Here is a 22,726-nt window from a genome sequence, read left to right on the forward strand (position 1 = left end):
AGTAATGGGGAGGGATGCAAAAAGTTTATAGTTGGTGGGTAGCCAGATTTCTTTCAGCCAGTTTAAGTGACACATAGTGTAGAACCTTTTTTGAAATTAATAAAATATTATATAACTGATCAAGAAAAAATATTATTTATAACGTGATTTGAGTACCATTTTTTGAATATTTTATTCACAAAAAATAAATTCCAATTCATTTAAAAATTGCAACCAAAAAACAGAGGAAATCAGAATTGTGGGAAAAAAATCATTATTTTAGTGGAATTGCCAGAAATTGTAAAGATGGGATATTTCCTTAACTTTCATACATCAGTTGTGTCATAATTGTTGGAGGGTTTTTCAGCTTTGTGAATATTAAGATGAATTTTTTTCAGCTTTGTGAATATTATGATGACTTCTACCTCACTGTATTGAATATCACTTTGTACCAAGTGAATGTTTATGGATAGACTGATGATTTTCAAATATGATCTTGACATATTTGTAGTTACCCTAATCATATTAGTCAAAATTTGGGAAATAGTGAGATGATATCATGATAAATAAAAAGCGTAATAGAACGCATTATGATGTTGGCACAAAAATTGTTGCCTTAACAGAAATTAAGACTTTAAACACATAAAATATTTTCTTATAAAAAGTTAAAACATACCACGATACCATCCTCCACAGCCTTTAAAGCAATCTCATCATTTCCAAAAGTTTCCACAATGCCATCATCTGAAAACTTTGCACCCATATCCTCCATTATAGCCTGCAATAACAAATAACTAACAACGTCAATAACTACTAAAAAAGGTAAGTATATGGAAAAAAGATAGAAACAATATGTAACAGCTGCAACCAGTTGTATAATAAAACCTTATCAAGAATTTCATTTGGCCACAAGATATGCCATCAGCTATGGTGGATGTGTTGTCTACTAGATGAAATATTTCATAATTTGAGGAAAACTGCAAGACAATGATAAGAATTTGTCAACTGGTAGCATAACTTTAGAAAGCTATGGACATTGTCTACTTTGTACTTCTCAGTGTTAAATACATAATATTGTTGCCAGTTTTTAATGAACACAGTTTGATCTTGAACTTATTTGGAAAAAGTAAACACAAAAATTTTAAAAGGAGGCTCTGTGACTTAATTCCTTCTCATGTAAAGGCTAATGGAAGACAACCCTCAATTAAAGTTGTGACCTTCAAAAACTCTAATGATATCATGTCTGACTATTTTTATATAAGATATCAGTCAAATGAAATAAACTATATCACTTCCTGGGGGCTTTATGACTTCGATTGATTCATTGTGCAAAGGCATTCTACTTCATGTCATATGCTGTTTTCACAGTAGCTTAAGGTCTCTAAAAGTCATGTGGATCCACTTCAAAGTCCTAACTGTCCATTTATGTCACACAGCTCTGATAATGTCAATACTATTACATTATTTTGCAGCTTTTACAGAGAACAACAAAGCAAAGGGATATAAGCCAACCTCGCGCAACTGAATGTGTTTCTTCTAACTATCAAGATGTCTTTTCATCTATAATTATTGTATATTAGTTTCCTATTAACAGTCTCAACATATTAGACATAAGTTAGCCCAAATAGACATCTTAGAGCATCATCCAATCTCTTAGGTTTTGTACATAATAAAATCTTGAACTTTTCAGTTCTAACTTCTAGCATGATGTCTTATTTCTCTTGAATTTCCCTTGTTGGATAGTACATTGAGTAAAATTTTGACCTTTGGCACCGGCATTAGCTACCATTATAATACATATTAAACTATATTGTCATAGGGTGCCTCTGGGCCATAAATCAGTCGACAAATGACTAAGATGGGTCAATGAGACTCGAAAGCATTCCAACTCACAATAAGAAGTGAGTATGATAACAAGAACTCCAGGCTGCAGAAAGAACCACATTTAGACATCAAAGATCCTAACAAGGGATGATAACAGAAACATACATTTAGTCTCATGTGCTCTTAAACAGCTATTGAGACTAGTATAGAAGATTTACAGCAGTACAAAACAGGTGGTCAATCAGAAATGTAAGCATACAAAAGCACAAGATTGCAACCATATGGAGTAAAGATTTCAAAGGAACTTCTGTCCACCTCCATCAATGTGGCACGTCTATCAAGCTGTAGAGAAGAAAAGAACAGCAAGATTTACAGCAGTATCCAACAGGTGTGTTCAATAAAAAATGTAAGCATATTACAGCAGTAGATTGCAATCATATGAAGTGGTAAAAAAACTTAAAAGAACTTCTGCTAACCTACAACAGCATACATTGCATCCCAAGGAAGAATTGAGATAGCCACTGAAGTGGTTGATCACCCCAATGCAGTTTCCCTCCCACAGCCAAAGCCCTCACCTACTAACAGGTTGGGTTCAAAGACAATGCATGGGGGTGATCAATCTGGACCACTAAATATCAGTGTTAGGGGACTCGGACTCACCTCTGACTCGGAAAGTCAAGATTGGGCTCGAACTCGGACCCAACGACTGGACTCAGCCAGGACTCGGAAAATCGAAAAACCCATGAAATTCAAAGATTTTAAAGGATTTAAAGGTTTTTTTATGCATCATTTAGTCATTAACATCAAATACACAATAATTGAGATAAATAGAAGCTACTTAACACTCATACACAATTTTGCATAGATCACATAAGTATAAAAGCAAATTTCTGAAAGAAAAAAACTGAATAACATAATATAAAGTTAAACATAATGTCACTATCAAATGTCTACAATATATGAAATCCATGGAATCAAAAGTTCAAAACATATATCAAAATATCAACTAGAGTGTAGAAGACTAAGGCTCATAGTAGCCTATGCCCTCCTACGAATACACCTAAGATAAGTCATGGAAGACTCTAAAGCCATCCTCTCTCCCTGTGTTTGAGGCTGAACCTCAAGGGCATCCTCATCCTCATCCACACCCACATAATCGTCATCATCAGACTCAGATCTATCACTCCTAGCCTCAGGATCTTGCACTCAGTCTCCTTGCGCTATAACCTCCTCAGCCGCCATCGCTACTGCCTTTGCCTTCCAATCCACCAAATCAACCCGCTCCATGTCTTCATCACTAAAAACATGACCAACAATCTTTGTGTTCCACTCTGCATGTGGATCAACAATCTCTAATACAATTGGTGATATATCGGAGACCTAGATCTGTCTATGGAGAAGGCGAAGGTTGTAGTGAACAAACTACAAAGACAAGATCATTCAATTTCTGCACAAATAATGGAAATACAAGTCTGTAGAAGCCTCCTCCAACGCTTCCTTTAGCTCCTCTCAATACTTAAGTGAAAGCTACAAATCCGCACAAACAATCAGCAATCGAAATGGGAGAGCCAAGCGGTTTGGTAATTTTTCTCTCAAAACCCCAATACTCTTCTCTAATTCTTTTCTCTCTATCACAAGCATTAGCAAAAGATGGAATGACTTTTTTACGTAAAATAGATGTTATACAAAGCACAAACAATTCACTTAACCCTTTATTTTATTATTATTTGCACTTTATGAGTCATGCTGCCAGACAGAGTCCAGAGCTCGGGACTGTGTGAGTCAGGAGAGTCCTTGGACTCAGCAAGTCCACGCTGACTTTGCCAGGACTCTGCCAAGTCCAAGAAAAGAGGCCATTTGCCTCGGAAATGTGGACTCTAACTCAGACTCGCAGAGTCCTGCTCGGACTCGCTGAGTCCTGTAACTATGCTAAATATAGAGGAAAACCTGTAGACTAGAAGATTCTACCATGGAAATATGAGACTAACAGCTTAGGATACATTTTCATGACCTTTATTCAGCTGCTCTCAGTTATTTCTCCTTAAATTGTTGGTATATATTAACTTAACGCATAAAGCTATTTTATTATACAAGGCAATTGAAGAAATAAGCAGATTTATAATAGTATGGTGCATTATCAAAATGTGGAAACTACAAAAATATTTTTACAATACAAATATAAACAACAATGTCAAAAATGTCCCTTGCTAAAACCAAAGAAACTACATGAAGGGAGCCAATCAAAACCAAAGATGGAGACAACGGAACAGATTAAAGTTAGTTGTAATGCATACCAAAAAACAACATTAAAGGACCAAGATCTTTATCATTAATCACCACAAGAAGATCCAATACTGCATATGAAAATGACTTTGAGCTAAGAGGTTCATTTATCATAATCGTTACATCATGGAAAATCTCAGCAAAAAATGTTAATCATTTATTTATAACAGCCAACCTGTTTTGGGCTTCTTGAGATATTTGTTATAAATTTATAACATAAAATCTTGTCTCGTTTTCCTCAGACTTGCAGATCAACAGAATATAGGGTTTTTACCTGAGCTTTCCATCTGTCTAATAGACTTGCAGCAGAACATAGGTTTTTGTCTGAGCATTCTATCTGGCTAATGCAGTCCAGGTAACCTCAGCAGGATGCAGAGGTGATCATGGGGTAGAAATAAGAGCAGCAACTGAGCGAAAGCGGCATTATTGTCCTGAAGCTCTGCCTTTGGGATGGATAAGACAATACCACCCGACAGTCATAATGGAAAAGGGTAGCAGATATAGCCTAGCTTAAGCCTAGGATAGTCTAGCCAATTAAAACTCTGCCCAGACTCCAAACATAAACAGGTGAGTACGATTTAGGATGGCAAAAGTGACCAGAAATTCTGCTTGCACCCTGTATAACAAGAGGAACATTTTTCAGTTGGCTAGACCTCTACCCAAAGTTGCCGGAAACTCCTTTGTCCCTCCTTGGGAACACGTATTCCCGTATCCAATTTGGAAACGTATCCAATACTCCCTGGATACACGTTGAATATTGCACCCATGTCAGGCTAAAAAAAGTTGATTTCCAACCGTGCCAAATACTACATAATTTGATGTTTTTTAAGATTAGGCATAAATCCTCCCAAATTTAATGTAAAAATAATAATAATACAATTGTTTTAAAAAATGGTATAAACAAAACCCGCACCAAATGAGAAAGACAACTAAAATGTTGTTCTATTCAGCAACCCGTTTTGTTCGGTTATCTTCTAATGCAACTCTACTATTTCTGCATATTGTAAAGAGTAAAAATAACTTATAAATATTTATGTAGCATTTCTACGTCCATATTGTTTCTGAGCTAATGAAAAACTCGTCTAATAACTTAGAAAATTGTGTTAAATATGTGTATGTGATATTTATTGATGTCATATCCAACCGTATCCATATTAAGGATCTTAAAAATTGGCCGTATCCATACCCAAGACCGTATCTGTATTTCTATCTGTATCCGTATCCATGCAACTTTGCCTCTACCATATGTCCAAAGATGCTTAAACTCATGGGAAACTATGCCATCGGGGAAATTGGCCTGAGTCAAATACTTTATCACTTAGGCACAAATCTGTTATGGTTTAAAAATCATGGTTTTCCACCAAAAGCATAAAGTATGGTTTTAGTAAAGGAGGCATATGCCCATTGTGGCTTAGCCACCATACATTTCCACTAGACATGTTTCTTAGTTGGCTAAAACACAGAACATCTCGAGCAAGACTAAGTCAAACCATCATAAATTCATGCCTACACAAGTTTTTAAGCAGTATAAATGCCTGGAAATTGCACCTGGGGCTGTTGCGACAGTATTTTTTTTTAGGCTAAGGCATCCCTGATAAGAACCTGGTTTGGTTTGAGGTGAAAAACTTAGGATATAGGGCAGAATTGAGGCACTAAAATGTATTAATCAATACTGGCGGTAACTTAATATTGTAAGGTATGTTGCTGAAGCGGGATTTCCAGGATTTCAAAGTTGCAAAAATCAGGAATATGACAGTCAAAACAGCAAAGAACAAAGGGTTTTTAACTATAAATTTCATGATTTCAGCCAGCGATTTTAACATGATGTTCATGCAACTAGGGTTTGTGTGTCTACAAACTATACTGCTACTTTTGTCAACTATCCATAACAAACTATCCATGATTAGGGCTGAGTTGGCTGCCTTCAATCATTAACCAACCAACTTTCATATGGCCATGCCTATACCTGCATGGTCTTCGGATTGGATGCTAAAATATTAAGGGTCCCTTGTCGAGGTGCACAATTCTAAGCTAGGCATGCACCACTCTTCACAAGCTTTTCTCTTAATCAAAACTTTGTTCAATAATGCACGACTCTTGACAATGCACGCACCTAAACATAGGTTGCTTTCTAACACTAATTTTATTTGTCATGCTGTGTGCCCTTGCACAAGCTTTCTGAAATTTGTTTTGTAAACACATTTGTCTTAAATGGGATGCGCGTTTCTGCCTTGGACATGCACCTGGACACTGGACTCTCATGTAACACACCTTCTCCCTTCACATATGTGCCTATGCACTGTATACAAATGGTTTTGAACAAAACTTTCTTTTATTCCTGCATCCACCCACACATGACTAGGGATTGTTTTTCTGTATCTTTTGGAAGCCCTTGCTCAACAGCTCTTAGGCAGGCATGTCAGCACATTTTATTAACCTCTAAATTTCATTGATGCCCAGGGTGTGTGTATCCGTACTCTTCTTTGCACCTTAACATATATAAAAGGTTTGTATGGGTACAACACTGCTGCTGTAGATGTCAAACCTTGCATGTATACTAGTTATGTTGCCAAGTCAAGTATCAAAATTCGAGGGTGGTGACTAAAGGGTCCTCGTGAAGTGAAATACTTGAGTGGTTGGTAATTACTTTATTACATAGAAGCTCGATTTGGAGTTCCATGGCTCGTAGATGACCAAGAGTGATCATTGCAAGACATAGAGAAGCCAATCAATCCAAAACCCTACTGATTGGATTAACAATTTTGAAACTTCTGGCTGTCAACACTGGTTCACAATAACTTTAAGAGATGAAGAATGAAATGGTAAAGAATCCTGCTATGCAAATATTACTGCTATTGTGAGCATTGGCAAAAAAAATGTGCATTCAACTGCAAGACATACATATTGAGAAACATTGCCTAAAGCATTAATCAACCACAATACTTCCATGTCTATCGGTTAGGACTTTTAACGGATATATTTGTTAATTGATAATGAAACTGCTGAAAATAAACTAATAATTAAATGAAATGGAATTAAGAAAAAAAATGAAATTGATGGAAATTTAAATTTGCTAGAAACTAATCTCAGAAATTCTGGAAAACAATATATATGTGACTGCTGGAAATAAAATTCAAATGTGCGACTGCTGAAATCAGAATGGAGTTCTTTCCTCTAAGAAACCAAGAAAAAACAGTATTATGGAATTACTGAAAATATACCGACATCGCATAAAAGAAGGTATGGATATTGAATTGGGCCTGTTAAATTTCAGAGTTTGTATTGTTTTTTCAATATCCAAATTAGAGGAAGACTCCATCTTCCTACATATATGATGGTAGTGCCCCATAACCAAGGGTCACCACACTTCATTATGGTATAATTCTAATTATATAGTATAATATAATAATTATTATATTATTAATATAATAATAATATAATATTATTATAATATTATTATATTTAATATAATAAATATAACTTGAGATTCAACATGAACATGCAAGCACCATAGAATAGTAGGGGCTTCTTTTATTAGATCTCGATGAACGCTCACCCTACCAGAAACTGACCAGTTTAGTATCTATGAACGGTCTCTGCATTGTTAGTGATCACGGAATGAACCAATCACATTCTTTCTCCCTAAACTTCTCACTTACCAAATAAGGATCTACATATTTATCATTAAAATATTAATTACATTTCCAATTTCATAGATTATTGTTAACACTAATTATATTATCACAAACTTCATGTTATCTATGCCAATCTGAAGGAATCCGACCATAGCTACAATAACATCAACAACGCCAAACCCACGACAATACGGTGCTATATGCAGAATAGACTGTTTCCCAAAACTTTGTCCCTCTCTACCACCTACATACTAATATATCAAAATTAAACAGCCAGGTAGGTCAAAAAATTGCTACAATTCCCAATTGAAATTTATCCTTTCAATGCTTTGTTATACCTAATTAAGGTGAGCTTAATTAGGTTGAAAATTACAGAAATATAAAAGATTATCAATTGCATGAACAACTATATAGTCTTGCACCCCTTGATCAGCTTATGTGACTTACATCTAAGTGGACTACTGTCAAAAGATAAAACAAATCTCTGAAATTCAACTGTCTCAAGAGAAGGCAGTGCTTCATTTATTTGCAATTGGTTCGAATTAATAACTCCAATATTCAAATGGTTCGCCGTCAATCCATCCAAGTATGCCAAAGTTCACCTCAAGTTCATCCCAAGTTTGTCCCAGACAAACTAGCCCACTTGGGTTTGAACCCTTGCCAAACCCAAAGTCGAAATGGACCAAAACCTATACCTAGTTCAAACTAGACCAACACTAGGCCCTAGGACCGATGAACCCAACAACTTAAAATTTAAATATCACAATACTCGCAAAAAGGATTCATATCACTCTGTGTGTAAATAATGAGAATGTTCATAGAGGCATTGCTCAAGTTCAAGTTCTTTGACCCTCTAATGTTGTTTACCGCATAGATTAATTAATGAAATGCACACAGATAATGGAAACACGAACAATAGAACTCCTTAGATTATTTGCATATGCCAGAACATTACATTATGCTTGATAAGATATATCATCAATGATGATCTATAATGATCCCAGACGAGATATAAATACTATCCGCCGAACCTTCCCGAAGGAGTCCATCGGCCACAAACATTATGTCCACTACAAACTATTTACCCGTCGGCTACAAAATACAGAAACACCGGCGACAATCCAGTCGGCTAACCCCATCCCCCCCAAAAGAAAAGTTGTCTCCTAACGACTAACAAAATTAGGAGACAACTTACAGACAACAAAAGAAATACTAGAGAGGAGGAGGCATCCCAGAAGAGTGTTGCTGGCGATGTAACTCATACACTTGCTCTGTCCTGATGCGCAGATTTGTCTGAATCTGGGAATTAACCTCTACGGCCTCCTTCAGTAGAAGCGTTGCATCCATAGCCTGCCTCCTAGCTAACTGCATCTCGTGCTCAGTCGCATCCTTATCTCGGACAGCCGCTTCCGTACCTTGCTTAGCCACGTCCCTCTCCTGCACCACTGCTGCCATATCTCTCAATAGTGCCGCCCGCTCTGCTGCCCACGCTACCTGCTGGTCGGCCAAGTCGACGGCTAGCTTCTCTCTAGCCTCTCTCTCAGCTGCCAACGATCTCTCTACTGCAACCCTGTCCGCTGTCCTGTCCGCCTCCCCGCGCCGACGAGCATAATAAACATCCTTGTACAATCCCACAATCTCATGTGCCAACTTCATCAGTGGAGTCTCACTAGGTCCCAACTCTGGCTCAGTAGCCCAATCTGCCAACATCTCAGCTGTCTCAACCGCCAGCCAACCTTTGTCTACAAAACAAGTCTGAAATCGTCGAGGACAAATCCCACGGATATATGCTCGGATCAAATGCCACTCCCTCCGCCAAGTCATAGCCTGAATTGCCACCTCGTGCCCCTTCTTCAACACAAACTTCATAGCCCTGAGGTAATCTCTGCACCTATCCTCGTCCGACCCATAATCCTCCTTGGCAAAGCCCTCCAATGACCATTCTGCATTACTATTCTCCTCCTTGTCTGCAAGAGCCATGCCCACATCCGGTGCCGCCTCCTTTGCTGTCGGCGCAACCACGGCCTGTGGCATTCCCTCCTCCTGAGGTTGGGGCTCTAGTACTACAGGTGATGGTTTTGTACGCCTGGGAGACTGAATGGATGGACCCCGCTTGGCAGGGGTGAGTCGGAACTGCTGCCTCAAAAACATACTAGCTCTATCCATCACCTCCGATCGCTCTGACTGCGTAGGCTGCATGGTCTCGTCCTACTGCTGTACTAGCTCGGCTGGCGCAGCATCTGCTAAGAGGGATGACAAAATAGTCACGACTGCATCACTGTCAATCACATCCAGACTAACTTGAGGCTCAGGCACTGGCAACTCCCCTCCCTGTAATACTGTGACTGTAACACCCCCTGCTTGTGAAACTTGCCCTGCTAGAACAACTGAAATCACCTCTGCTACACCCGTCGGCAATGTATCGGTGACTGCCTGCGGAACATCTGTTACTCCCTGTGAGACGACTCCTGTCGCCGTCCGTGGGACCATCTCCGTCAGTGCCCATGGGACAACTGTCGTCACCGGAGGAGTCATGACGACCAGGGCATGGCGCTAGCCAAACGGCAGAATGACTATCGCAGAGGTAGTCAAGTGTGCCGAAGTTGACAGCTGAGGAGGGGTAAAGAATGTGGACCCACAACCTGCTGCCTCACCGCCAACTTCTGCCAAAGTGCTCTCCTCTTCTACGGACTCAGCCCCGTCACTCACCGAATTGTCCTCCCGTCCACTATCTGTCTCTCCAAGAGCATTCAATCCTCGGAATACTCTTTTCTGGCCCGCTGTTGTTCCCCCTATATCCAAGTGTCGCCAATAGAATATGGGAGGCTCCCCGTCTGCCAACTTGCCCCTCGAAGAAGCCTCGAAATTGTCCAGTGGTATCTGGCTAGCTGCAACCTCCAGGAACAGCCCAATAGCTTGGTGACGCATAAAAAATGTTCGATGCTGGAGCGTCATGAATTCCTCCATCCTGTCGGCAAGGACTGAAGCTGAGTCATATACCATACCCTGCATGATGCCATTCATGAACACAACCTACGGCAACACTATATCTAAAGCCCGAGTGGCTCTTGTCAATCTGCTCTTGATGACGTCCATAATGCACCTCCAGTGACCCTCTCGGATAAAATATCTGCGAAGCCCTCTGCATTTGGACCCCCGAACTGCTGCATCCCTCTCCGTGGGTGTAAGATCTCGGCACACTAGATCTATCCAATGCTCCTTTCATTCCCGTGAGAGTTTGTGGTTCTTGATTTCTACTTTCTTACTGTTGGGGCCAGGAATGTCGAAAACCCTAGTGAAATCCCTAGGTTTAAACGACACTGTCATCTGATGCTTTTTGTACATGAATGTGCTTGTTCTGTTCTTCTGACTATATGTCTTGATCATGGTGCCCAATACTGATTCGAACAACCGGATGGAGAAGATGGGAAGCTGGATGGCCCAATGTACCTGTGCCCGTATTAGAATTTGCTTAATCTGGTCTACCTCCGGGGTCTCCTGCCACCACCTCCGGCATTCGCTCCCATTAAGACCCTCGAACTGGACGGTGAGATAAGTGATTTCCTCCCTAGTCTTCTGCTTCTTGCTACTAGAACTCGAGGGGCTTGCAACTCGAATCCCCGATGCCAAAACTCTGTGAATTTTTTTCCATATTTGCTGCCAACTGACTCTTCCATGGCTTTTGCTTGCCTGTCGATTCCATGCATTAATCGCTTATTTCCCTTTATAGAAGGTTCCTTCGTCCATTACAAGCAAAGTCTCACCCCACGGAAAAGGCAAAATCATTCCTCCGAAAGCCCACGGTTAAGCACACAAGCTCTGGATGCGGCACGGCAACATTTCATAGCCCGCAAACGGGTGACGTTTGGCGAAGATCATGAACTCCACAGCCAACTAGAGGACTCCACGGGATTGGAAGGAAACCCCCGATTCTCACGTCTTCACTGCCAATGCCTGGGTTTCGAGGGTTTGCAGGTTGATTCCGCAATATCACCTAAAAGTTCCACATATTACGCAATCGTTGCCATAGCTCTGCGAAATTTTAAAAGGAAATAAAAATGCAAATCTGGTGCTCCCTTTAAGGAAACACAAAATTGCTGCAATAGAATTTGAACTGAATTTGAATCAACACGCTTCCAGCCGTAGGGTGCATCACATACAAGCTAGCCAATGCGCCAAGAAGTTTGTTTGGACTGTAACCAGCGTTGTCATGGCACTGAGATTCAACTAGGTAACCTTCCGCTTGCAGAGCTTTGCCAAATCTTTCATAATAGAGACAAAATCAACCTTCAATTGATCAAATGATCCGGCTCCCATATGCGTTGATAGCATCATGCCGTAACAAAAACTTCCTCGACTCCTGCTGCTGTTGATCCTTCTCCGTGCCCATTACTTCACCATAGATTGCTGAGGAAGTCGAACAACATGCACCTTAGATGACGAACCGAACATCACGAATGCACCTGGGCCATCGGTTTGAATGTAGTGGTTTTAAAACAACCCCGCGGGTTGCTTCCGCGGAATGGGCCGGAGGAGAGTTGGCCGCAGAGCAATCTCCCCTGGAGATGTGCCCGCAAACTATCTCCCACAGAGAGTTGCCCACGGAAATATGCCCGCAGGCTTCTCCCACGAAGAGTTGCCAGCGGGGTCTCTCTCGCGGCCTACTCAGCTTGCTTTTCTTTCTTTTTTTTTCTTTTTTTTTTTTTGGATGATTTTTTTTTTTTTCAATAATACAGAGGAACCTTAATTTTGTATTGATGCATCGCAGTTGTTTAACGACAATGACAACGAAGGACTCATGCAAGCATTGGGCAACGGCAACCGCGGTGACAACAACTTTCTAGCTTGATATATTTTCAATTTGGATCCATTAACCACTTGAGGCACCTCCTGTCCGTCCAAGGTTGATAGTTTGATTGCTCCATTGTCGCCAACTTCTCGGATCTAGTATGGTCCGACCCATTGTACCTTGAACTTCCCTGGTTTTATTTCATTGCGACCATCGTATTTCAATACTAACTGTCCCAGCTGGAATCTGCTACATTTTAGATGCTTATCATGCCAAACTTTGCGTCTGTTCTATGTGACTTATGTCGCCCACTACGCCAACAATCGCTTCTCCTCCAGCTTATTCAAATTATCTAGCCGCTCCCGTAAGCTTTCCTTGTCATCCAGCTTGTTTTCCAATGCTATCCGCAGGCTCGAGATCATGAATTCCGCTGGGACTACCGCTTCCTGTCCATACATTAACTGTAATGGTGTGTGCCTTGTCGTTACCTTGTACGCCATGCGGTAAGCCCACAGGGCGGCGGATAAGTTTTCCTCCCAGTCTACACCTTGAACCGCGCAGGATTTGTAAATGATTGATACCAATACCAGGATTTTATTGGTAGCCTCGGCCTGTCCATTTGCTCTTGGATAGTACGGACTTGACAGTGTGATAAATCTTGAACTGGATGGTGAGCAGTCGAATGACATGATTAACAAAATGTCCTCCCATATCACTTGTTAATTGCAACGGAATTCCATACCTAGTAATGATCTGTTCATAAATAAACTTCGCCGTGCTAATGGCCGAGTTATCTAGTAATGCACGTGCCTCCGCCCACTTGGTCAGGTACTCCGTTGCAACAATGATGTACCAACACCGTCCAGTCTAGCTCACCTTCAGGGGTCCAATGAAATCTAATCCCCATCGCTCAAAAAGTTCCTGCGCATGGGAGGGGTTAAGTGGCATGAAGTCTCGCTTCAGCGGCTTCCTAATGCATTGGCAAGTGTCACATCCGACGATCCATTCCCGCACATTGTTGTACACTGTCGGCCACCAGAGACCTGCGAGCAATATCTTCCGTGCAATAGTATCGGGTCCCATGTGTCCGCCCTCATGACCCTCATGTGCTTCTTTTAACACCTGCGGTACCTCTTCTTCTAACACACACCGCCCAAGAATATGATCCGGCCCCATTTTATACAATAATCCGTTGATCAATTAAAAGGTATGGCTCCTAATTATCAACTTGCACCTTTCACTTGGTGGCATCCCAATGGGAAGCTGTCCTGTTGACAGGTACTCGCTGATATTCCTGTACCATTCCGGCAGTGCCGCAATTTGAAATAGTTGCGCGTCAGGAAAGTTGTCATTCAGACCCTCCACTGGTTCCCTTGTTCTAATCCGCGACAGGTGGTCGGCGCTGACATGTTTCTTTCCCGGCCGGACAATGATCTTGAAAGTAAATTCCTGCAACAAGAGTAGCCATCTACTGATCCTCCCTTGGATGACAGGTTTATTAATCATGTACAATAGGGCCTGGTGATCAACATAGAACACAAACGGCGTAGCAAGAAAATAATGACGAAATTTTTGCACAGCATAGATCATTCCCAACGCTTCTCTTTTAGTCGTGCTGTAGTTCTGCTCGACCTTTGATAACAACCGGCTGGCAAAGTATATCGGGTGATCCAATCCGTGGTTACCTATCTGTGCCAAGGTCGCGACGATCGCATAGTTGGAGGCATCCACATGAACATGAAACTTTTTATTCCAGTCTGGATATGCCAAGATGGGTGTCGTAGCCAGTCGTACCTTTAGCCCTTCAAATGCCTTGTCCTAGTCTTTGTCCCATCTAAATGATTCTTCCTTGCAAGTTAACCTGTCTAGTGGGTACGATACCTTGGCAAAATTCTTAATAAATCTCCTGTAATAACCTATATGCCTGAGAAAAGACTTTACCTCCATCACATTAGTGGATGGCTGAATTTCCAAAATGACTCTCACCTTGTCGGGGTCCGTCTTTAACCCTTCCTTACAAACAATGTGTCCGAGCAGTCTTCCGTGCGGAACCATGAATCTGCACTTCTTGGGATTCAACGCTAGCCGCGCTCTGCGACATCTCTCCATGCACTCACCAAGTGCTGCCAGGTGTCTGTCTTCTATCTTGAATACTGACCAATCGTCCAGGAAGGCTTTGAAGTTTCCCACACACATCCTGTCAAAGATATGCAATATAATCCGCTGGAATGTGGCCGGCACATTACACAACCCAAATGGCATCCGATTGTATGCATAAACCCCATCTTCAATGACAAACGTTGTCTTCAGTTTATCCTCCTCTGCTATAGAGATCTGATTGTATCCGAAAAATCCATCCATAAAGGAGTAGATTTCATGTCCGGCAACCTCCTCCAGAATGTTGTCTGTGAATGGAATCGGGAAGGGATCCTTGATGGTGACTGCATTCAAGCATCTGAAATCGACACATATGCAGATCTGAGTAGCATCCTTCTTTAGTGAAATGACTATCGGTGATACCCATTCGCTGGTCTGCACCTTGAATATAATGCCAGCTTCCAACATTCGGTTTATTTCCTCCGTAACCCGTGCCGCATAGTTCTTGTTCATCCTGTAGGGTCGCTTCCGTACAGGTAGAGCTCCTTCGATCAGCGGGATGCGGTGCACACACAATTCTGGCGGTTCTCCCTTGAGATCCTTGTATGTCCATGCAAACACATCCTTGTATTCCAAAAATATCTTGAATGTCACGGCTTTGAGTACTGGATCCCAATTATCTCCGACTAGTATGTTCTTCAACTTTGCCTCGTCCCCCAAATTCATTGTTTGCAGTGTAGCTTCATTATACTTGATTGTCTCCCCTTCACTGAATGCATGGGCGGGTGTAACATCCAACAGTGCCTCCCCCTCCTTTACTTCAATAAACTCCTTTGGATATTCGTTTGCTCTCGGACCTTCCTCAATCGACAAAACATTGCAACTGTGAAACAATTCATAGTCCTCCATTTTCCAGTGGTAGAGACTGTTGACCGAATCCAAGTCGTCATCCGTTGATCCCCCATCTAATCGTAGGACTCCCTCCTGATCCGGTTCCATCTGTTGTCTGCCTTCATCCTCCTCTTCCTCAGAATCTGATGACAGGGCCTCTTCCCCTACCATTTGAGTATGCAGATCAATGACAAATCGACGGCCTTTACTTTCTAGTGATAAAGTGTTCTTCTTCCATTCGTGTCGGGCTCTCGCTTCGATAAGCCACCTGCGGCCCAGGATGGCGTCGTATCCTTTTCTCTTCAATGGGATCACCACGAAATCCATCAAGAACGGTTGAGTGCCAATTGTTACTGGCTGTGCCATGAGAATACCCAACAGTTTAATGCCATGTTGATCGGCTGTCAGCAACTGAAATCTCGGAGGCCACAATGTCGGTTGTCCAAGCTTCCTCCAGGTTTCTTCCGGTAATACATTTACGCCAGACCCTCCGTCAACTATTGTGTCCGTGAGAACATGTCCGAGGATCCCTATCTCGACAACTGCAGGGTGTCATCCGAATGTCAGCGCCAGCAACATCTGATCTTCTCTGCCTTCAGCAATCTCCTTTTCCTTCCCTCGACTTGGTTCTCCCAGTGACTTTTCCTTCCCTCGACTTGGTTCTCCCGGTGACTTAGGAACTAGCGTAATATTTAAGAGAGCAAATCGGAGTTGAGGCATGGTGAGAAGCAAATCATTTATCTTTACTCGTACCTCCATCTGCAAAATTTGTCGTACTATGTTTTGTTCTGCGGAATTCCTTGTTGAAGTGCCAATGGTGTCCTGAGGGGTTGCCGCTTGGGATACTCTTTCAACCTCCGCCCGTGCTTTCGCAAATTTCCTCTTTTCCCCAGTGGGGTCCGGGTATTCTTTTGCTTGTTTCCGTGTAATTGCCAAAGCTTCTTCCTCATCCGTTCCAACAGTGATCAAGTTCACTCCGGATTTTGGACACTTGGAGTCGTCGTGATCGTCGGGTCTGCACAATCGGCACAATAGTTGAGGTGTATTCCCCATTGGACACTCCCGCGCAAAATGCCCCCACAAGTTACATGCGCGGTACTGAACAATCGACCGTCCATTTGCATCATACTGGATTCAACTTCTGCTCGAATTGTTATTGTTATTGTTATTGTTTGCATTGGTGTTGTTGTTCTGTCCACGCCTATTATTCCTGTATCCTCCGGATATGGCACCTGCACTATTGGTGTTCCCGTTACTGCCTGACGCAAAAGCCTCCTGCGTAAGAATCACCTGCGAAGATCCTCTTGTCTTCATGTTAAAAGGGCACTCCTTTGTCAAATGGCCCATGATTTGACAAATGTCACAGAATTGATTCTTTGGACAGGATCCTTTAGTATGACCGTCAGTCTTGCACTCCGTGCACCACAGCTCACTTCTTTTTGGCTCCTTCTGCATGTTTTTAAACTCCATCATGCGGATCATGTCAATCTGTAGGGTGCAGACCTTCTTGCTACTGCCTTCATTGTCGCTACTATCTTCGTCGAAAGGCTCATTGTCATCAGAATCAAAGCAACTAGTCTTCTTCTTCTTCTTTGTCTTGTGCTCACATTCGAGATTCAATGCTCTATTATAGGCTTCCGTATATGACGACAGCAGCACAATTTTCATTTTCTTCCGCAGGTTAGGGCGTAGACCTTCCACAAACCACCTTTTCCTAAGTCCATCCGCCGGCTTATTCTCCATTTTGTTTATCAAATCTTTTAATTTCCTGGCGTAAACGTGGACAGTTTCATTCTTTCCTTGCTTGGTATTGAAGATCTCTACTACAATTTCATTATCGTCACGCAACAATTGAAATTCAGCCAAAAACTCTTTTTTAATGTTATTCCAACTGTCCAGCTTCTGCCGATCTGTACTAGTAAACCAGTCAATTGCCACACCTCGTAGGGTTGCCGAAAATTGCCTCATCCAATCGTCTTCATCAGTTATCCCGTTTGCCCTCCAGATCATTTCACATGTTTTACAATGTCGAATGGGATCGGCCGTACCATCGCCATCGAACTTCGATAGTTTCTCTTTTAGTCCTGCCATCACAATTGGCTTCTGTAAACAGGCGTTGCTCGGTCCTGCAACACTAGCGTTGTTCACTCCTACACCGGTGGTCTGTACTCCCACACCGGCGGACTAGTCTCCCACACCGGCAGTCTGCACTCCCACACCGGCGGACTGCACTCCCACACCAGCGATCTGTACTTCAACACCTGCAATCTGCTCTTTTACACTAGCGGTCTGCACTCCAACACCGGCAGTCTCAACAGCTGCTAACCTTGGTGAAGAAAAAGGATCTTTTGAAGTTGTCTCCCGCGGAAGTGTATCCCAAACGAAGAGTTCACTCCACGCTCTTGCTCCGTTGGCACTTTGAGTCGTGCGAGTCGATGCTCTTCCGTCTGGATTCTCTTCCCTCGGCGAACACAAATTCAAAAACTCCTCTTGTGCTTCTTCCACTAATTCCACCCGTTGTCAAGTCTCCTCTAACAATGCCTCCGCACTCCTATTTCCGTCGGCAATCTTCTGGAATCTCCTTCGGCGGTCTACCTATTGTGCCAGAATTAAATGTTCTTTTGCAGTACGGATTCCATCTTTTCCCTTGGCCTTATTTCGATCCTTGTTAAGCTGATTTGGCATTAATCTTCATTCCTCCCACCTTCCAGGTTCATAAGGCAACAGCGCCAAATGTTTACCATACTAGGTAAAGAAAACAATGCATACAAATAATAGACAGAATAGCAAAACTCCTAGATTATTTGCATATGCCAAAACATTACATTATGCTTGATAAGATATATCATCAATGATGATTTATAATGATCCCAGACGGGATATAAATACTATCCGCCGAACCTTCCTGAAGGAGTCTGTCGACCACAAACTTTATGTCAGCTACAAACTATTTACCCATCGGCTACAGAATACAGAAACACTGACGACAATCACTCCGTCAGCTACAGAAACACTGACGACAATCCAGTTGGCTGACAAATGTAACATCTTAAGTTTTGCTTGTCTATACCTAACGCTAGTAAAAAATGGAAACTAGATAAGACCACTGGACATATGATTTTTGATGTATGGATAAATGTATGTGCATGAATGGTAATTGGATGTTGTTGATGGGGGTGTTTGCATGATACCGACACAAAATAAAATTTGTGGAGTATATTATATCTTCTCTTGTTAAAAGGAAATCTCAAATGCTAATCATCTTGTTCAAGTGAGATGACCCCAAGGTTACCAATGTCAGGTCTTGACTTTCACTAGGATAGACGCGATGATTTGATATTGCTAGTAGAGTTTGCTTATAGCAATTCTTATCAATCTGCCATCAACATGGTACCTATTGAGGCCCTATATGGCCGTAAATGTAGAACCCCTGTAAGTTGGAACCGAATTGAAGATAGAATCATCACTGGGTCGGAGATGCTATTGGAGATGGAAGAACAAGTATTTCAGATCCGTCAGAGACTAAAGGAGGCAAATGATAGGCAAAAAAGTTATGCGGATGCAAAGAGAATACCCTGAGAATTTATAGTGGGAGAAAAGGTTCATTTAAAGGTAAAACCACCAAAGAGCACTATCAAGTTTGGGAAGAATGCCAAGTTAGCCCCAAGATACGTGGGACCATTTGAGGTGTTAGGAGTCGTAAACCTGATAGCCTGCAGGATTGCACTACCTCCAACCCTTGCCAGAATGCATGATGTATTCTACGTATCATATCTTAAGAAACATATTACCCATCATGAGCATATAATTGACCGAAATCTCTTGCAAGTGCGAGACCGAGGGGTGGTGGAAATAGAGCCGCTCAAAATACTCGAGGTACATAAGCTTCACTTGCGAAGTCAGGACATAACTCAGTGTAAGGTCCAGTGAGACCAGTATACCGGGAAAAATGCCACCTAGGAAAGACTATGATGAGATCTTCCATAAATTTCCCCATCATTTGAAATGTCCCTTTTCTGATTTTATATGATATTTCACACCTCTAATCAGATTTTCAAGATCAAATAACTAATATCACAAAGATCCACCAATTTCTCAATAAACCCCAAATCGGGTATGCCAGAAATAATGCCAAAAGCTTCACAGCTTCACCTATTATTAATAAATCTGAAAGTGGACATTTTTACAGAAATTTGAGCAACATAACAGCCTATAAAATGTCATTTCCAGATCTGTATAACATGCACACAATAGCTTCCAAACGGAGGACAAAAACAATGCTCATCGGGCTCCCGAAAATAGCACAAAATAGCCCGAAATCACCACAAAAACTTAATAATCTATCACAGAAGTATAATCATATCCAAATACATATTTTCAGCTCTATTTTAACATTTTAAAGTCTGATATACAGCAGCAACCCAAACTGATATGAAATACTCAACTAGAAACACCAAACTCTTACAAAAAATACACCCGAAAACTCACAAATCTGCACTGTTCAGCACAAAGGCAAACTCTGCATGAGCATGCACATGGAATGGCTTCAAACTCCCGTCCTTAGCCTTCCTGGAAACCTGCAAACTCCCGTTCTTGGGTCTCCTTCTCCACAGGTTTGGCAGCCTCTGAAGAATAACAAAGAAATGAGCAAAAATAAAGTTCTGGAATGAGCCCAAAATGCCTCCAAACCCCTTAAAAGAGGGCATAACCCTAACTCACGTCCCAGAGGGGTTAATAAAACATATTTTAATAATAATTTTCATTTATTAGTCCATTCGCTTCCAAAGATTATCCCCCTTTGCTGAAACTTCACCTTTTTGGGCCTGCCTGCCTTAGCAAAGATTATTATTTTTAATTATTTGAAAAGGGGACATGACATCATTTCTCGAAGACTTGAACCAAAAATAAATTTCTATTAAATTGTCACTTGAATTTTGGATTATTTATTTAAGTAGAATTTTGTTCTTTTATATCATAAAGTTCATCAGGTACGATGAAACACAAAGGGGAGGGTATGTTACATTCCAAATTTTTGCCCATTTCAAATAATCACATAGTCGTTATATATTTCATGTGAATGACAATTAGATAGTTAAAAGCAACTGAATGTTATGGTCTTGTGAAATGGAAATTATGGTTAACCAGTTTTTATTCATGTGAAAACTACTTGTTAATTTCTCATTACAACTCAACTAAAAATGAATATTTACATTTCAAGAAATTATAAAGATAATTGTTAGTGGTATGGTGGTTAGCCATTATGACAGTTATGGAGTACTTTTGTTTATAGTTATCTTGATTTAAATTGAGGACTATGTTATTATCGTGGAAGTATTCTTTTTTGGATGCAAGAGTAGACAAAAAGGGGGGAAAGCATTGCTAAACTGGATTTAAAGAATGGGGCACCAAGAAGGTCCATCAATAGGCCATCAGGTATGGGTTCAGACCATCTTGGTGAAGGATTTAACAGCTAGGCAACACAGAGTATACCTTGGCCAATCATGAGCTACTCGGTCGATTCTTAATACAAGAAAAACATTAAAACATAAAAATTGTTACCTTCTTTTTCTATTGAGACTGTTGAGTGGTCATCAAGATGTAACTCTATATATTGACACCATGTTATTTTTAACATCTATAATTGCACCTACATGTATGTGTGTGTGTGTGCACAATCAATATATTGATAAAAGTAATTATATGATTCAAAATTACATACTCATATGTGTGTGTGTGTGTACAACTATAGGTGACAACAATAGCATGATTCCAATATATTTTGATATAAAAACCATGAGGAAGTATAATGTTTATGTTTTTAATTTTGGCTCCATATTGATGAGCGATTGCCACCTTCATATCGGCATATATTTCCTTTTAAATTTTAAATTTTGGTGGAGTTACTTGTGACTGATGGCTGGCCATGCACCAACATTTTTATCTTTCTTGTAACTGTGATTATGAGCAGGTGATCTATTTAATTCTTCCTCTGCTGCCTTAGGAGTGTTCTTTTTCCTCTCCTCGTACTTGGTTTTGAGTTTAAATTCTAGCTCACGGCTGCAAGCCGACTGCAGATCCCATCAATAGTATATCATAAAATCCTTGTTTCATATAGTGCACTTCAAGAGCTGCAAATTACCCAATACCATAGCCAACAATACCGAACTGCATTCATCACATTAGAGCTCGTTGTCATCAAGCCACAATAGACAGAGAGCATCTGACCATCAACAGGTCATGCAACCATTTTTTTTCTATATTTTATAGCCGACTCTTATCAATTTAAAAGTAGAAAAAATGATATAATTGAATAGTTGTATTTTCATTATTCATTCTTGATCATGATACGAAACAACAATGGCCATTGATAAAGGCTATAGAAAGTTGCTTAAGAAATAATAGAAAATGCTTTGCAAGTGCTGATGGAAATATACACCCGCATCTGTAATGAAATAAATTTTCATCTCTATGAATGTTCAATCGAGCATATTTTTAATGGCTTGTTCTGAGCATGAATATAAGAAGCAAGCACTAATATTTTACATGTGGCATCAATCTAACTTATACAGTGGTATTGACCATATGCCACTGAGATAAGATCAGTTCGGATGGAATAAATCTGAATTGTTAAAATGGTATTTGCATTATACATGATTCTGAAATCTCCCAAGATACACCCAAGACTAGAAGGGTCAAGTATTAATGAGTGGGGAGGAGAAGCATCCCTGCAAGGACAAATGAATGTCAGTAAAAGAAAGTAAATGAATAAATAAATTGCATATACTGAGTCAGCTCATGGTTGTCCAAATTATATTCTTGTTATCAAGTCGAGCGGTGGGTGATCGGGCTCATAAATAGCCCACAAAAATCCTCAGCCAAGGTAGGTTAGTGGCTCTCTTGTCACAATTGATCACTACAGGTCAAAGTGCTACCTGACAGAGGGAAGGTTGATGGAAGATATCCACTTCCTTGTTTGTTGCTTAGTCGACACTCTTAACACCGAAATACTCAGGTGGCGGGACCATGAGGTGCCAAGCCTAACCTCAGGGTAGGGAGGGCCTTTCTCGAATGAGAATGTGTGGGGATAGTTAAGGTCCACGGTTGGGAGGTTAAGCCCATGCTAATGCTTCTCTTCACCAAATGTTGAGGCTTGCACAACGCAGTGACATTTATCTAATACATGTACGACACTTGTTCCTTTGTACGTTCTTTATCTTAATTTAATATT

At 41.0% G+C, this 22,726-nt stretch overlaps 1 protein-coding gene across 1 annotated transcript in view; it reads right to left on the bottom strand.

The window, feature by feature from the left end:
- The window catches only part of LOC149535827 (putative transferase At1g60990, chloroplastic), a 299,942-nt gene that overhangs the window by 264,810 nt on the left and 12,406 nt on the right, over positions 1 to 22,726 (bottom strand). Inside the window, exon 2 of the mRNA XM_089803727.1 lies at positions 656 to 757. Coding sequence (XP_089659853.1) covers positions 656 to 757 — 102 coding nt within the window. The remainder of the gene's footprint in view (positions 1 to 655; positions 758 to 22,726) is intronic.

This window comes from Cupressus sempervirens, chromosome 10, assembly GCF_028749045.1.
Source record: "Cupressus sempervirens isolate cs-2001-9-10 chromosome 10, ASM2874904v1, whole genome shotgun sequence".
Taxonomy (NCBI): domain Eukaryota; kingdom Viridiplantae; phylum Streptophyta; class Pinopsida; order Cupressales; family Cupressaceae; genus Cupressus; species Cupressus sempervirens.